Genomic DNA, 15,880 nt, shown 5'->3' with positions numbered 1-15,880 from the left:
AGACCTGGAGTATAGGGAATAGTGGGCTCCATCCTAGACCTGGAGTATAGGGAATAGTGGGCTCCGTCCTAGACCTGGAGTATAGGGAATAGTGGGCTCCATCCTAGACCTGGAGTATAGGGAATAGTGGGCTCCGTCCTAGACCTGGAGTATAGGGAATAGTGGGCTCCGTCCTAGACCTGGAGTATAGGGAATAGTGGGCTCCGTCCTAGACCTGGAGTATAGGGAATAGTGGGCTCCGTCCTAAACCTGGAGTATAGGGAATAGTGGGCTCCATCCTAGACCTGGAGTATAGGGAATAGTGGGCTCCATCCTAGACCTGGAGTATAGGGAATAGTGGGCTCCATCCTAGACCTGGAGTATAGGGAATAGTGGGCTCCGTCCTAAACCTGGAGTATAGGGAATAGTGGGCTCCATCCTAGACCTGGAGTATAGGGAATTGTGGGCTCCATCCTAGACCTGGAGTATAGGGAATAGTGGGCTCCATCCTAGACCTGGAGTATAGGGAATTGTGGGCTCCATCCTAGACCTGGAGTATAGGGAATAGTGTGCTCCATCCTAGACCTGGGGTATAGGGAATAGTGGGCTCCATCTTAGACTTGGAGTAGGGGACAGTGGATAGGGGGGGGTGTGATAACCATCCTGGATTAGGGGATAGGGGACTAGTCCATAGGCGGTATAGGGATAGTGTGCTCCATCCTAGACCTGGAGTAGGGGGATAGGAGACTAGTCCATAGGAGGTAGCAGAGGAGTGATAACCCCATGGTGGATCTGCTGTGAGGAGGACTGAGGACAGGAAGGACCCAGGAGGATGTCATCAGCCGGAGGAGAGTCAGCCAGCTCGGAGCTCCAAGCAGGTGTCAAAACCAGCACTCTGAGACGGGAGTCCAGGAGGACTAAAGGTAAACATTCTAGATACAAAAACAGAACTACTTGGATGTAATATATGCTATGCAAACGCCTCCGCTCATGTGAACAAACAAATACAGTTATTCTATTTGATACAATTCTAACCCATCATCACAACAAACTGGAACATACACAGGGTACTGTACATGTGTTACACATTTCACCAACCCACACAAAGTACACTGTATTCTCACAGAATACACACCACATCCCAATCACCCACACACACATTTCTAGACAAAATGAAAAGATAGACGCTTGTATGTTTGGCAGCAACCAGAGACAAGCTTCTGTCTGTATTGCAGTTTTTCGCCATTGTTTGAGCACATTTGTCCAAACGGAATTCACCTTTTCAAAACAATGAACACCTTGCCCCAAACTGAAACGCGTTGGTCGAAATGCATTAATACTCTCAAAACATTAAATACTTGACGCAAATCAACTACCTCCATTAAAACCTACAACTTGTTATCTAATGAAAAGTTATTTCAATCAATTGTTACACAATGGCCCAATAAATACTAATAAATATCATAAATATCATTCCCCCATCAGAGAAACCTTCAGTCAGCCTTCAGTCACAGAGAAGACGAGAGACAAAGAGAGACAGAGTGAGAGAGACAGTCAGAGTGAGATTGGGAGAGAGCGAGGAGAGAGAGAGAGAGACAGAAATAGACAGAGAGAGAATGTGAGAGAGAAAGACAGACACAGGGATACATAGAGGAAGGGAGAGAGACAGACACAGGGAGAGAGAGAGAGAGAGAGAGAGAGAGAGAGAGAGAGAGAGAGAGAGAGAGAGAGAGAGAGAGAGAGAGAGAGAGAGAGAGAGAGAGAGAGAGAGAGAGAGAGAGAGAGAGAGAGAGAGAGAGAGAGAGAGAGAGAGAGAGAGAGAGAGAGAGAGAGAGAGAAAAAACAAAAAACACACACATTTCTTCACACAGGGTCGTGGGGTGAGACAGGGATGCAGCTTAAGCCCCACCCTCTTCAACATATATATCAACGAATTGGCGCGGGCACTAGAACAGTCTGCAGCACCCGGTCTCACCCTACTAGAATCCGAAGTCAAATGTCTACTGTTTGCTGATGATCTGGTGCTTCTGTCACCAACCAAGGAGGGCCTACAGCAGCACCTAGATCTTCTGCACAGATTCTGTCAGACCTGGGCCCTGACAGTAAATCTCAGTAAGACCAAAATAATGGTGTTCCAAAAAAGGTCCAGTCACCAGGACCACAAATTCCATCTAGACACCGTTGCCCTAGAGCACACAAAAAACTATACATACCTCGGCCTAAACATCAGCACCACAGGTAACTTCCACAAAGCTGTGAACGATCTGAGAGACAAGGCAAGAAGGGCCTTCTATGCCATCAAAAGGAACATAAATTTCAACATACCAATTAGGATCTGGCTAAAAATACTTGAATCAGTCATAGAGCCCATTGCCCTTTATGGTTGTGAGGTCTGGGGTCCGCTCACCAACCAAGATTTCACAAAATGGGACAAACACCAAATTGAGACTCTGCATGCAGAATTCTGCAAAAATATCCTCCGTGTACAACGTAGAACACCAAATAATGCATGCAGAGCAGAATTAGGCCGATACCCACTAATTATCAAAATCCAGAAAAGAGCCGTTAAATTCTACAACCACCTAAAAGGAAGCGATTCCCAAACCTTCCATAACAAAGCCATCACCTACAGAGAGATTAACCTGGAGAAGAGTCCCCTAAGCAAGCTGGTCCTAGGGCTCTGTTCACAAACACAAACACACCCCACAGAGCCCCAGGACAACAGCACAATTAGACCCAACCAAATCATGAGAAAACAAAAAGATAATTACTTGACACATTGGAAAGAATTAACAAAAAAACAGAGCAAACTAGAATGCTATTTGGCCCTAAACAGAGAGTACACAGTGGCAGAATACCTGACCACTGTGACTGACCCAAACTTAAGGAAAGCTTTGACTATGTACAGACTCAGTGAGCATAGCCTTGCTATTGAGAAAGGCCGCCGTAGGCAGACATGGCTCTCAAGAGAAGACAGGCTATGTGCACACTGCCCACAAAATGAGGTGGAAACTGAGCTGCACTTCCTAACCTCCTGCCCAATGTATGACCATATTAGAGAGACATATTTCCCTCAGATTACACAGATCCACAAAGAATTTGAAAACAAATCCAATTTTGATAAACTCCCATATCTACTGGGAGAAATTCCACAGTGTGCCATCACAGCAGCAAGATTTGTGACCTGTTGCCACAAGAAAAGGGCAACCAGTGAAGAACAAACACCATTGTAAATACAACCCATATTTATGCTTATTTATTTTAACTTGTGTGCTTTAACCATTTGTGCATTGTTACAACACTGTATATATATAATATAACATTTGTAATGTCTTTATTGTTTTGAAACTTCTGTATGTGTAATGTTTACTGTTCATTTGTATTGTTTATTTCACTTTTGTATAATATCTACCTCACTTGCTTTGGCAATGTTAACACATGTTTCCCATGCCAATAAAGCCCCTTGAATTGAAATTGAATTGAGAGAGAGAGAGAGAGAGAGAGAGAGAGAGAGAGAGAGAGAGAGAGAGAGAGAGAGAGAGAGAGAGAGAAGCGACAGAGACAGAGAGAGAGAGAGAAGCGACAGAGACAGAGAGAGACAGCCAGAGAGACAGCGACAGAGACAGAGACAGAGACAGAGAGAGACAGAGACAGAGACAGAGACAGAGACAGAGAGAGTGAGAGAGAGAGAGAGAGACACAGAGACACAGAGAGAGAGAGACAGAGAGAGAGAGAGAGAGAGAGAGAGAGAGAGAGAGAGAGAGAGAGAGAGAGAGAGAGAGAGAGAGAGAGAGAGAGAGAGAGAGAGAGAGAGAGAGAGAGAGAGACAGAGAGACAGAGAGAGAGAGAGACAGAGAGACAGAGAGAGAGAGAGAGAGAGAGAGAGAGAGAGAGAGAGAGAGACAGAGAGACAGAGAGACAGAGAGACAGAGAGAGAGAGAGAGAGAGAGAGAGAGAGAGAGAGAGAGAGAGAGAGAGAGAGAGAGAGAGAGAGAGAGAGAGAGAGAGACAGAGAGACAGACAGACAAAGAGAGAGAGAGAGACAGAGAGACAAAGAGAGAGAGAGACAGAGAGACAGAGAGACAGAGAGACAAAGAGAGAGAGAGACAGAGAGACAGAGAGACAAAGAGAGAGACAGAGAGAGAGACAGAGAGACAAAGAGAGAGACAGAGAGCTGTGCTGCTCCACCCAGGGATTCATCCAGATGCAGCAGGTCTAGAGCAGCTATTGGCTGGAGCCTCTGGGGGCTGGTAGTGTCATGATGTAGGTGTCATGGACGGGGGAACGCACACCCTGTCGCTTTGATCAACAGCATAAGTGATGTAATAGGACAAGGCAGCCTCGGAAAAATCACAGTGAGATTGAAATGGGATTGAATTGGCTGAGAGGGAGAGTAAAGAGAGAGTAGAGGGAGAGAAGGAGTGAGAGAGAGCAAATGAGGTACAGAAGGAGAGAAAGAAAGTAAGAGAAATGGCTCATCTCTCTCTGTCCGTCTCCTTCTCTCCCTCCCATCTCTGCGGCCATAAATAAAGCCACTCCAGCGGTACAGTAAATCTGGCTTCTCCTAGAACAGAGGCGTCAGCAGCAGGGTTCTGGGGCCAGGTCCTCCCGTTTCACTGGGTCCGTCCGTCGGATCACACCAGATAAATGGCCGGGCTGGAGGAGTTGAGTTAAGTGGATGAGGGGAGCGAGAAGGTCTATTACGCACGTGGTCATGCGATGCACAGGGCCATTGGCGGAGAGAGACTGGAGAGGCTATCAGAGCAGGCTATCAGCGCAGGCTATCAGCGCGAGCTTTAGCATGTTAATAAGCTGTGCTGCTGCTGCAGGGCTGTTGTAGCTTTCACTGGATATGCCATTTAGATTCATAGAAATGCAAATGAGGTTAGCATGGAGATTGATACACACTGTCAGACAGCGCTGGGCTCAGAGAGGTGACTCACTGGGGTTGGGTGAGGGACCCTCTCAAGGTGTATTTGCAGGGCCTAGATGGATGGATGGATGGCAGAGTTTAAGACAAAGCCTGCGTTTGTTTGTCTAGGTGATTATAGAGTAGGTTAAATGTAAGTGTGTTTTCAGTGGCAATTTGGTTATTTCTCTCATTGTGCTTTCCTGTAATTTCTCCCAATGATTTTCGTTGTTAAAAAATAAATAAGTCATAATATTTAAGAATGAAAAGAGGTACAACCTACGCACAATAGAGGACAGATCCTTTTAGCCTTTTAGATTTGAGCCTTTTAGTTGAGGGATTTCGATCTCTGGTGTTCTCTATAGCCAGACCAGACATTAAACAAATCTAACCCTTACTGCAGTGTGTGTATGTGTTTGCCTGTGATGGTAAAAGCAAGCCTCCCCTCTGCCCATCGATGGAATCACTTCACTCAATCTCCATAGCAACAGTTGCTCGCCAACTGTAATCTGTGCAACAACAAAAAATGACTCACTTAAAAAAGAAAAAGAAAAAGCATAAATCTACAGCCAGTAACCTCTCTCATGTGTATTGACCTGGCAGGGTTGAGATGTCCTAGAAATGAAATACCATTATGGTCGCATGCATTTCAGCTCCGATGTATCTTCTATTTCCAATCCCAGTTAGGTAATGGTTCCACCTCAAACTCCCTCGAGTTAACCAATTTATCATCAGAAGTCTGACTCTGCCATCGTCGGCTACTCAGAGGTGTCTGACATTTGGTTTTGAGAGGCACTCAAATTCAATATGCACTGCATGTCCAAAAGTATGTGGACATCTGCTCGTCGAACACCTCATTCCAAAATCACGGGCATTAATATGGAGCTGGTCCCCCGTTTGCTGCTACAACAGCCTCCATTCTTCTGGGAAGATGTTGGAACATTGCTGCAAGGACTTGCTTCCATTCAGCCACAAGAGCATTAGTGAGGTTGAGCACTGATGTTGGGCGATTAGGCTTGGCTCGCAGTCGGCCTTCCAATTCATCCCAAAGGTGTTCGATGGGTTTGAGGTCAGGGCTCTGTGCAGACCAGTTAAGTTCTTCCACACCGATCTCAACAAACCATTTCTGTATGGACCTCGCTTTGTGCACGGGTGCATTGTAATGCTGAGACAGGAAAGGGCCTTCCCCAAAAAGTTGGAAGCACAGAATCGTCTAGAATGTCATTGTATGCTGTAGCGTTAAGATTTCCCGTCACTGGAACTAAGGGGCGTAGTCCAAATCATGAAAAACAGCATCAGACCATTATTCCTCCTCAACCAAACGTTACAGTTGGCACTATCATCGGGGAAGGTAGCGTTCTCCTGGTATCCGCCAAACCCAGATTCATCCCTGTCAAGAATATCATCTATATTCTATATATTTATCTTGAAAGACTATCAAATTGGGTGGCACATGATCATACTGTTGTAATCATCGCCGTAATGATTCTGTCATTTGCCCCCTGCTGAAGAGTCATTTGACCATGACTACCCAGCTAAAGCACATCAATACGTTTGTGTAACTAACGTGATCAGTGTACTATCCACCGCATTGATGATGTGCAAAATACCCTTCGCTAACTCACTAATTGGTTTAGCGATTCATTCAAGAGGCACCCCGCCGTCTCGTCTGCAGTGTGTTCACTGCTACACGGTGTAGACCCAGGCTACGTCTCCATTCTCCACCCTTCTCCAGAGGTGTGCACCTGCCCTCATGGATTTAAAAGCATACGTGGAAGCATTGGCTGGGGTGAGTTTCCACCATTGTTAGATCTATGCGAGAAAGTGTGCAAGTGGGAGAAGGGTGGAGAATCGGGACTCTGCCCTAATGTTGTATTCTTATTCCAAGTCTGTGTGCATTGGGTCAGGGAATGTGTGTATATAGTTTAGTAAACGTGTGTGTGTGACGTGTGGGATGAGGCTTGTGAATGTTACTTCATCCACACACGCAGGGGATGGAAAGGAAGGGAAGGTAAAGGGAAGGGGTGGCAGATGGTGCAGGCAGATTTGCCCTAATCTACTCTAGACAGGCCTTCACACCCAGCCTCAGAGGACTAGAAGCAGAGACATGACAGGAGAACATTCTGTAAGACTGTCTAAAGCTGAGTTATGAATGAACAGACAGACGAAAAACAGACAGACGACAGATGGATGGATGAATGGCTGCATGTATGGATGCATACATACATAAAACAGATTGTAGCAATGCATACATTCATATTGCACATGTATACATTCATATTATAAATAGACACCGATGCATAGATACTGTAGATGGGTAACAGCCTCTGTAAAGTTCAAAGGTTAAGCTTCCTTAGGTGCTGGGCTCCCGAACCAAAGTTCCTGTTGCCAATGTCTCGTATCTGGAGGGCCACTTATGACTCTCCATCTGGTGCCATCATGCCATCTGTCCTTTCCTCGTCCCCATTTTACTGAGGCGGGGAGGGGGGGGGGGGGGGGGGGGGACGCAGCCACTATCTTCTCACAGCTAGCTAGTCCACTGACTCTACTTCCAAACCGCTATGGAGCAGGGCTAGCGGTAATCGTCCTCTCAGTAGGTTGAGGTATTTTCGTCTCAGGTGGGTAACTGGAGTGCTTTAGCCTGAATTGCTCCAGAAACTTATGTTTACAGTTCCACTATTACAAAAACAGGGTTCTGGCAGTGCCTGCTATACTTTCATGTGGCTAGCCTAGCAAGCTACTCTGCAAAGTTTGACTCTGAGACTTCAAAAAAATACAGAATAGGGAGTAGGGACTTGCTCAACCTTTTTGTAAACTCTTCCAGGAGCCAAGAGGGTGTGAGTCATACCGTGCTTCTTCCCAAAGCTGGAAACATCATGCAATCAACATCCTCATTCCCTGCAGCGGTTGGTTCTCAAGTCTATTGTAGTGCGCTCACCGTGATGTGAACCCTGAGGTTCTGCAGGGGTTACCATGCTGTATCTAGAGACTCTGGCAATGCTAGCGTTTCCTGTGCAGTGAGGCCCTGCTTGGGGTTTTTGTGGATCTTTGCATAAATCTACAAAATGTCTCGTCAAGTGTGATTACACAGTTGGCATAGAGTACAGTGTAGAGCAGCAATCTGCTTAGGGGACACAGATGGGGGGGGGGGGGGGGGGGGGGGCGGATGATACAGTACTGTAGTAGTAAAATATAGACTTGATGATAGATGATATGATGCACTTTATGATGCTGTTTTATGATGCAGCATTCAGTATGTTAAAGTGTATGATGGAAGACATCAAGATGCACGCTATAATACCAATTCAACATGACACGCAGTGTGGGAAATGTGAATAGATTTGAGGTGACGATATGGTACAGTCAAAACACATTTTGTGAAGAACGAATATAGGGAAGGGATGAGCTTTCAAATGAACAGCACAAAAAAAAAGTGTGTTATGTGGTTTCTCCCTTGTAGTTCTAGATCGTGCATGCCAGCTGATAACGCACTAGACCGGTCTCCAACGCTCAGTGACTATATGAGCCTCATTCTCTAGGCCTATCCTCTAGCAGAGAAACAAGAATTAGATGTGACATTCACCTACTTGGAGAGTTGAATGACTTAAGCATCTTCAAGCCCTGTCCCCCCTTTAGAGAGTTGAGCCCTGATCAATTAGTGAGCGACTGTGCATCAGTGGAGGCTGCTGAGGGGACGGCTCATAATAATGGCTGGAATGGAGTGAATGGGATTCTATCATTCACATGGAAACCATGTGTTTGATGTGGTCGATACCATTCCATGAATTCCGTTCCAGGTATTACTATGAGCCGGGCCGTCTCCAAGATGACGAAAGGCTCTCCACCTTCATTTGCAGGGGCCATTACATTTGACCTTTTTTCTCATCCTATTTTTATTTCTACTTCCCCGGGGAATATAAACACTGACACACTATTACACTGAAATATTCAGCGAGAGGAGGGGAAACTCAAATTACATTTCTGTAAGATATGGCATATGTTTTCAGCGGTGGAATGAGCTCATTTGGTGTAATATGGTCTTAGTGTGCAGCTTGACGTTTTTTTGTTAGAGATAGTAAAGGCTGTCCTGCTTCGGTTGCACAGACCTTAGCCATGCAACCTGTTTAAAATGCCCTGCTATCTGATGTGATGTACTGTATAGTCCCTTGACCTATAATAGTGAGGCAAAGCGGGGCCTGAAATAGTCTAAACTCTCCAAGGTGCCGTCGACCTTGATTTGAAATACCACTATCCCTGTGTGTCAGCGGTGTGTGTGCGCGTGTGTGTGTCAGCAGCGACAGATGGTTAACACTGACAAACCACCTACAGGTTATGTAGAGACAGGTTACTCACAGACACAGACAAGTGGATGGTTTGGGCCAACATAATCAAAACGCGGAGGGGAAGACAAAATGAGAAACATTTCGGTGTCGAGGCGATGGTTAGGTGGGGGAGGATGATGACAGGAGAGACCGACAGAGAGACCGGACGTACACTACATGACCAAAACTGCTCGTCGAACATCTCATTCCAAAGTCATGGGCATTAATATGGAGTTGGTCCCCCCTTTGCTGCTATAACAGCCTCCACTCTTCTGGGAAGGCTTTACAACTGATGTTGGAACATTGCTGCGGGGACTTGCTTTCATTCAGCCACAAGAGTATTAATGAGGTCGGGCACTGATGTTGGGTGATTAGGCCTGGTTCCCAGTCTGCGTTCCAATTCATCCCAAAGATGTTCGTTGCGGTTGAGGTCAGGGCTCTGTGCATGCCAGTCAAGTTCTTCCACACCGATCTCGACAAACCATTTCTGTATGGATTTTATGGATGAGCCTCGCTATGTCCATGGGGGCATTGTCATGCTGAAACAGGAAAGGGCCTTCCTCAAACTGTTGACACAAAGTTGGAAGCACAGAATTGTCTAGATTTCCCTTCACTTGAACTAAGGAGCCTAGCCCGAATCATGGAAAACAGCCCCAGACCATAATTCCTCCTCCACCAAACTTTGCAGTAGGTACTGTGCATTGGGCCAGGAAGCGGTCTCCTGGCATCCGCCAAACCCAGATTCGTCCGTCAGACTGCCAGATGGTGAAACGTGATTCATCACTCCAGAGAATGCATTTCCACTGCTCCAGAGTCCAATGGCAGCGAGCTTTACATCACTCCAGCTGACACTTGGCATTGCGCATGGTGATTTTAGGCTTGTGTGTGGCTGCTCAGCCATGGAAACCCATTTCATGAAGCTCCCGACGAGCAGTTCTTGTGCTGACGTTTCTTACAGAAACAGTTTGGAACTCGGTAGTGAGTGTTGCAACCGAGGACAGATGATTTTTATGCACTACGCGGTTCAGCACTCGGCGGTCCCATTCTGTGAGCTTGTGTGGCCTACCACTTTATGGATGAGCCGTTGTGCTCCAAGAGGTTTCCACTTCACAATAACAGCACTTACAGTTGACTGGGGCAGCTCTAGCAGGGCCGAAATTTGAGGAAATGACTTGTTGGAAAGGTGGCATCCTATGACTGTTCCGCATTGAAAGTCACTGAGCTCTTCAGTAAGGCCATTCTACTGCCAATGTTTGTCTATGGAGATTGCATGGCTGTGTGCTCGATTTTATACACCTGTCAGCAACGGGTGTGGCTGAAATAGCCGAATCTACTAATTTCAAGGGGTGTCCACATATACATTTGTGTGTGTACCAAAAGAGCCTGTAGCTAGTCAGACAAAGATATTTCCTCCATCTCCCACACCTCACTCTCTCTCTCCCCCTCTGCCTCTCTCTCCCCCTCTGCCTCTCTCTCCCCCTCTGCCTCTCTCTCCCCCTCTGCCTCTCTCTCCCCCTCTGCCTCTCTCTCCCTCCTCTCCCCCTCTGCCTCTCTCTCCCCCTCTGCCTCTCTCTCCCCCTCTGCCTCTCTCTCCCCCTCTCCCTCCTCTCCCCCTCTGCCTCTCTCTCCCCCTCTGCCTCTCTCTCCCCCTCTCCCTCCTCTTTTCCCATCCATCTATCACCCATGGGGGGCTTATGGGATTGTGGGCGTGCGCTGGACCGAGATGATTCCTCTCAATAGCAGCCTTTCATGCTGTTTATCACCAGCCAACAGCTCCCATGGGAACAGGGGGGGGGTGCAGTGACCACCTTCTGACCCACTGCCTCCCCGTCAGCCCACTCCCGAGCTCCCGGAATGTCCTGCTGGGATAGGTGGTGCTGGATTGTTCAGTTGTCAAGTTGTTATCTGATTTGGTTTAGCCCTACAGTTCAGTGGGCTATTTAGATTTTGGCATATTAGTCGTTAGATTTCATTTTTTCTATTTCAAATCTTTTTTTTCACTCAGTCAGAAAACAAGGAGGAGGATATAAAAAGTCCTTTGTTGCTGTGGCATGTTGTTCAGGAGACCAGATTCTAAGAAGCCCCTGATGTGTTTCGGCGTCATAGCCTTCGTCAGGGAGACAGGATGATGAAGGATGATGCTCTAGTTTTCTCCTGAGACATTTGATATTAATATTCCATAAATATGTATTTTCCCAACTACAGTACCCCTCTACCTTCGCATGCACAGACATAGACACAGACACACACACCTCTGAGCTACTAAAATCAGTTGAACTGACATGTCCCTGCTACAGTACCTGTAATTTATCATTTCTCTCCTTCCTCCTCTCTCACTCGCTCTCCCTCTCTCTGTACCCCCCCTCCCTCTCTCTGTACCCCCCCCCCTCTCTCTCTCTGTCTGTACCCTCCCTCTCTCTCTCTCTGTACCCCCCCTCCCTATCTCTGTACCCCCCCTCCCTCTCTCTGTACCCCCCCTCTCTCTCTCTCCCTGTCCTTCTCTCTCTCTCCCTCTCTCTCTGTACCGCCCCCCCCCCCCCCCCCCTCTCTCGCCCTGTCCGTATATCTCTCTCCCTCTGCAGGTCAGGACCGCAGTGAGGCGGGGCTGATTAAGCGTTTCCGTGGTGATGGCGTGCGCTACAAGGCCAAGCTGATTGGGATTGATGAGGTGACAGCGGCGCGCGGGGACAAGCTGTGCCAGGACTCCATGATGAAGCTCAAGGTGTGCGTGCGCACGCACGAGGAAAGTGCCTTGAACTTAGGAGAGGGTGGTGGTATTCACGTCACAATACGTTGACAAAATATATTGAAACAGCGTTGATTCAACCAGTTTGTGCCCAGTTATATTACTTCTCTTCTGGACGATTTAAACCATGCTGGAGACATAGTAGCATTCCCGCACAGCCAACAGGCAAATCCATCTCCTGCTCTGATCCTCTCATATCAGATGTAGTGTGAGTTGCTCCACATGTCCAATAACACAACAAGCAGGAGTCTTGTAGATCCACGCTGTGACATTTGAACAGTGACCTGCCTATGACTCCCATATCCAGCAGTCACTGCTAGTTACAGTCAATGCTCTTATGTCAATACAGGCATGCTGTTATCTAGACAGGCAGAGGAGGGGATGGAGGGATGGAATAGAGGAGGGGAAGGGGTCTCTATCGAGCTGCCTCTCTAAAGCTTGAGGACTTAATCCACCAAATGGAGAAGCCGATTGTGGATTGACGACAGCCATAGACTCCCCTCTCTCCACTATTCATCGGATCGCTCTTTGTTTCCCACTCTGGAGAATGGGGAGGGAGAGAGTTTGATGGTTGATGTTTTCAAAGCGTCTCTGTATTAAGGGCTGAGGCTCCGAGCTTATGCTGAGGTTGAAAAGAGGAGAGAGGGGGTGATATATTGTACTGGTAGTGTACAGGGTCGCTCGCTCAACCCTCCTCAACGTGACTGGGGTTCCAGGGTTGTCAGACGTGTTCAGCGTTCACAATGAGGTTCTGTCTTCTTTCTCTTCTCACACAGCTTCTTTACATGAAAGACATGTCAGGCGTGCGTTAGCGAGGGAGGGTCGTGCCTCGGTATAAGTCTGAGGAACATGCAGGAAATGTTAATTGTTTTTGTAAGGGGGAAAAGCAGCTAAGATGCATGGGAACATCTACTTCAAAGGCTCTGTGGTTGTTCAGTCAGCAAGACTTGACGGAAGTGTTCCAGCGAGGTGGAGGCTATGGTCGGTCAGCGGAATACTTTCAGTCAGCACAACTCAAACTCGCTACATTTTAGTTTGGCGGCTTGTGTCACGAGGTGCAGGCAGCAGCAGCAGCCTACTTAAGAAACCAGCCTCTCAAATACTAAACAATAAAAGACTCGGTGATGAAAAAGAAAAACACTGAAGTGTTGAGAGAATGAAGGTTCAAAAGGAGCAACATGAAAGAACGTTCTGTCCTACTGCACCTTATGTAACAGCTGCCACCCTCTTCCCTTCCCTCTTCCCCCTCTCTTCCTCCTCTCCTTCTCCCCCCTGTCATACTTACCTGAGTCGTGAGTCGGCGGGACGCTGCTGTCTTTCACGCTGAGCGTATTTCCCTTCATCTCCCTGTGTATCTTCCTCTCCTGCAGGGGATGGCTACGTCGGCGCGCTCCAAAGGAGAGCACAAGCAGAGAGTCTTCCTCACCATCTCCTTCGGGGGGATCAAGATTTACGACGAGAGATCAGGGGTGAGTGAGTGATGAGGCTCCACTGCGTAGCTGCGCCGCCGGGCCTGCCCTTCGGCTTAGCTGAGTTACGCAGCCAGGCCCAGCCCCAGCTGCTCTGAACATTTATAGGACATTCGAGTTCAATCACAGTCATGTAGAAAAAGGGCAGCCATCTTGTTCGCCTACCTGCCATATGGTGCAGTTGACATGCCAACGAATAGAACAAAAGCAGATTTTTTCCAATCAAAAACGCATCTTTTGACCAATGGGTGAAATAGATACTCCTCTAAGAAAACCAATCATCCAAATGGAGGCCAGAGGAAAAATGACATAAAAAATCTGGAAAATAGGCTACCACCGTGGAACCCGTGGAATATTACATAAAGCAATATAGAGGTAAGATTAATATCAATTTTGAGACATGACATGTAATGTTCTCATACTTCAGTATACGCTTTTACATTTACATTTACATTTAAGTCATTTAGCAGACGCTCTTATCCAGAGCGACTTACAAATTGGTGCATTCACCTTATGATATCCAGTGGAACAACCACTTTACAATAGTGCATCTAACTCTTTTAAGGGGGGGGGGGTTAGAAGGATTACTTTATCCTATCCTAGGTATTCCTTAAAGAGGTGGGGTTTCAGGTGTCTCCGGAAGGTGGTGATTGACTCCGCTGACCTGGCGTCGTGAGGGAGTTTGTTCCACCATTGGGGTGCCAGAGCAGCGAACAGTTTTGACTGGGCTGAGCGGGAACTGTACTTCCTCAGAGGTAGGGAGGCGAGCAGGCCAGAGGTGGATGAACGCAGTGCCCTTGTTTGGGTGTAGGGCCTGATCAGAGCCTGAAGGTACGGAGGTGCCGTTCCCCTCACAGCTCCGTAGGCAAGCACCATGGTCTTGTAGCGGATGCGAGCTTCAACTGGAAGCCAGTGGAGAGAGCGGAGGAGCGGGGTGACGTGAGAGAACTTGGGAAAGTTGAACACCAGACGGGCTGCGGCGTTCTGGATGAGTTGTAGGGGTTTAATGGCACAGGCAGGGAGCCCAGCCAACAGCGAGTTGCAGTAATCCAGACGGGAGATGACAAGTGCCTGGATTAGGACCTGCGCCGCTTCCTGCGTGAGGCAGGGTCGTACTCTGCGAATGTTGTAGAGCATGAACCTACAGGAACGGGTCACCGCCTTGATGTTAGTTGAGAACGACAGGGTGTTGTCCAGGATCACGCCAAGGTTCTTAGCACTCTGGGAGGAGGACACAATGGAGTTGTCAACCGTGATGGCGAGATCATGGAACGGGCAGTCCTTCCCCGGGAGGAAGAGCAGCTCCGTCTTGCCGAGGTTCAGCTTGAGGTGGTGATCCGTCATCCACACTGATATGTCTGCCAGACATGCAGAGATGCGATTCACCACCTGGTTATCAGAGGGGGGAAAGGAGAAGATTAATTGTGTGTCGTCTGCATAGCAATGATAGGAGAGACCATGTGAGGATATGACAGAGCCAAGTGACTTGGTGTATAGCGAGAATAGGAGAGGGCCTAGAACAGAGCCCTGGGGGACACTAGTGGTGAGAGCACGTGGTGCGGAGACAGATTCTCGCCACGCCACCTGGTAGGAGCGACCTGTCAGGTAGGACGCAATCCAAGCGTGGGCCGCGCCGGAGATGCCCAGCTCGGAGAGGGTGGAGAGGAGGATCTGATGGTTCACAGTATCAAAGGCAGCCGATAGGTCTAGAAGGATGAGAGCAGAGGAGAGAGAGTTAGCTTTAGCAGTGCGGAGCGCCTCCGTGACACAGAGAAGAGCAGTCTCAGTTGAATGACTAGTCTTGAAACCTGACTGATTTGGATCAAGAAGGTCATTCTGAGAGAGATAGCAGGAGAGCTGGCCAAGGACGGCACGTTCAAGAGTTTTGGAGAGAAAAGAAAGAAGGGATACTGGTCTGTAGTTGTTGACATCGGAGGGATCGAGTGTAGGTTTTTTCAGAAGGGGTGCAACTCTCGCTCTCTTGAAGACGGAAGGGACGTAGCCAGCGGTCAAGGATGAGTTGATGAGCGAGGTGAGGTAAGGGAGAAGGTCTCCGGAAATGGTCTGGAGAAGAGAGGAGGGGATAGGGTCAAGCGGGCAGGTTGTTGGGCGGCCGGCCGTCACAAGACGCGAGATTTCATCTGGAGAGAGAGGGGAGAAAGAGGTCAAAGCACAGGGTAGGGCAGTGTGAGCAGAACCAGCGGTGTCGTTTGACTTAGCAAACGAGGATCGGATGTCGTCGACCTTCTTTTCAAAATGGTTGACAAAGTCATCAGCAGAGAGGGAGGAGGGGGGAGGAGGGGGAGGAGGATTCAGGAGGGAGGAGAAGGTGGCAAAGAGCTTCCTAGGGTTAGAGGCAGATGCTTGGAATTTAGAGTGGTAGAAATTGGCTTTAGCAGCAGAGACAGAAGAGGAGAATGTAGAGAGGAGGGAGTGAAAGGATGCCAGGTCCGCA

At 48.0% G+C, this 15,880-nt stretch overlaps 1 protein-coding gene across 1 annotated transcript in view; it reads left to right on the top strand.

Moving 5' to 3' along the window:
• The first annotated feature begins 683 nt into the window (after positions 1-683).
• Positions 684-15,880, top strand: part of LOC139560017 (uncharacterized) — a 39,802-nt gene continuing 24,605 nt past the window's right edge. The window contains exons 1-3 of the mRNA XM_071376520.1: positions 684-902; positions 11,793-11,932; positions 13,327-13,425. Of these exons, the coding sequence (XP_071232621.1) occupies positions 812-902; positions 11,793-11,932; positions 13,327-13,425 (330 nt within the window). The 5' untranslated portion in view covers positions 684-811. The remainder of the gene's footprint in view (positions 903-11,792; positions 11,933-13,326; positions 13,426-15,880) is intronic.

The sequence above is a fragment of the Salvelinus alpinus genome, chromosome 30 (genome assembly GCF_045679555.1).
Source record: "Salvelinus alpinus chromosome 30, SLU_Salpinus.1, whole genome shotgun sequence".
NCBI classification, from domain to species: domain Eukaryota; kingdom Metazoa; phylum Chordata; class Actinopteri; order Salmoniformes; family Salmonidae; genus Salvelinus; species Salvelinus alpinus.
The sequence above is the reverse complement of the archived record's forward strand: the minus strand, read 5'-3'. Positions and strand labels throughout refer to the sequence as shown.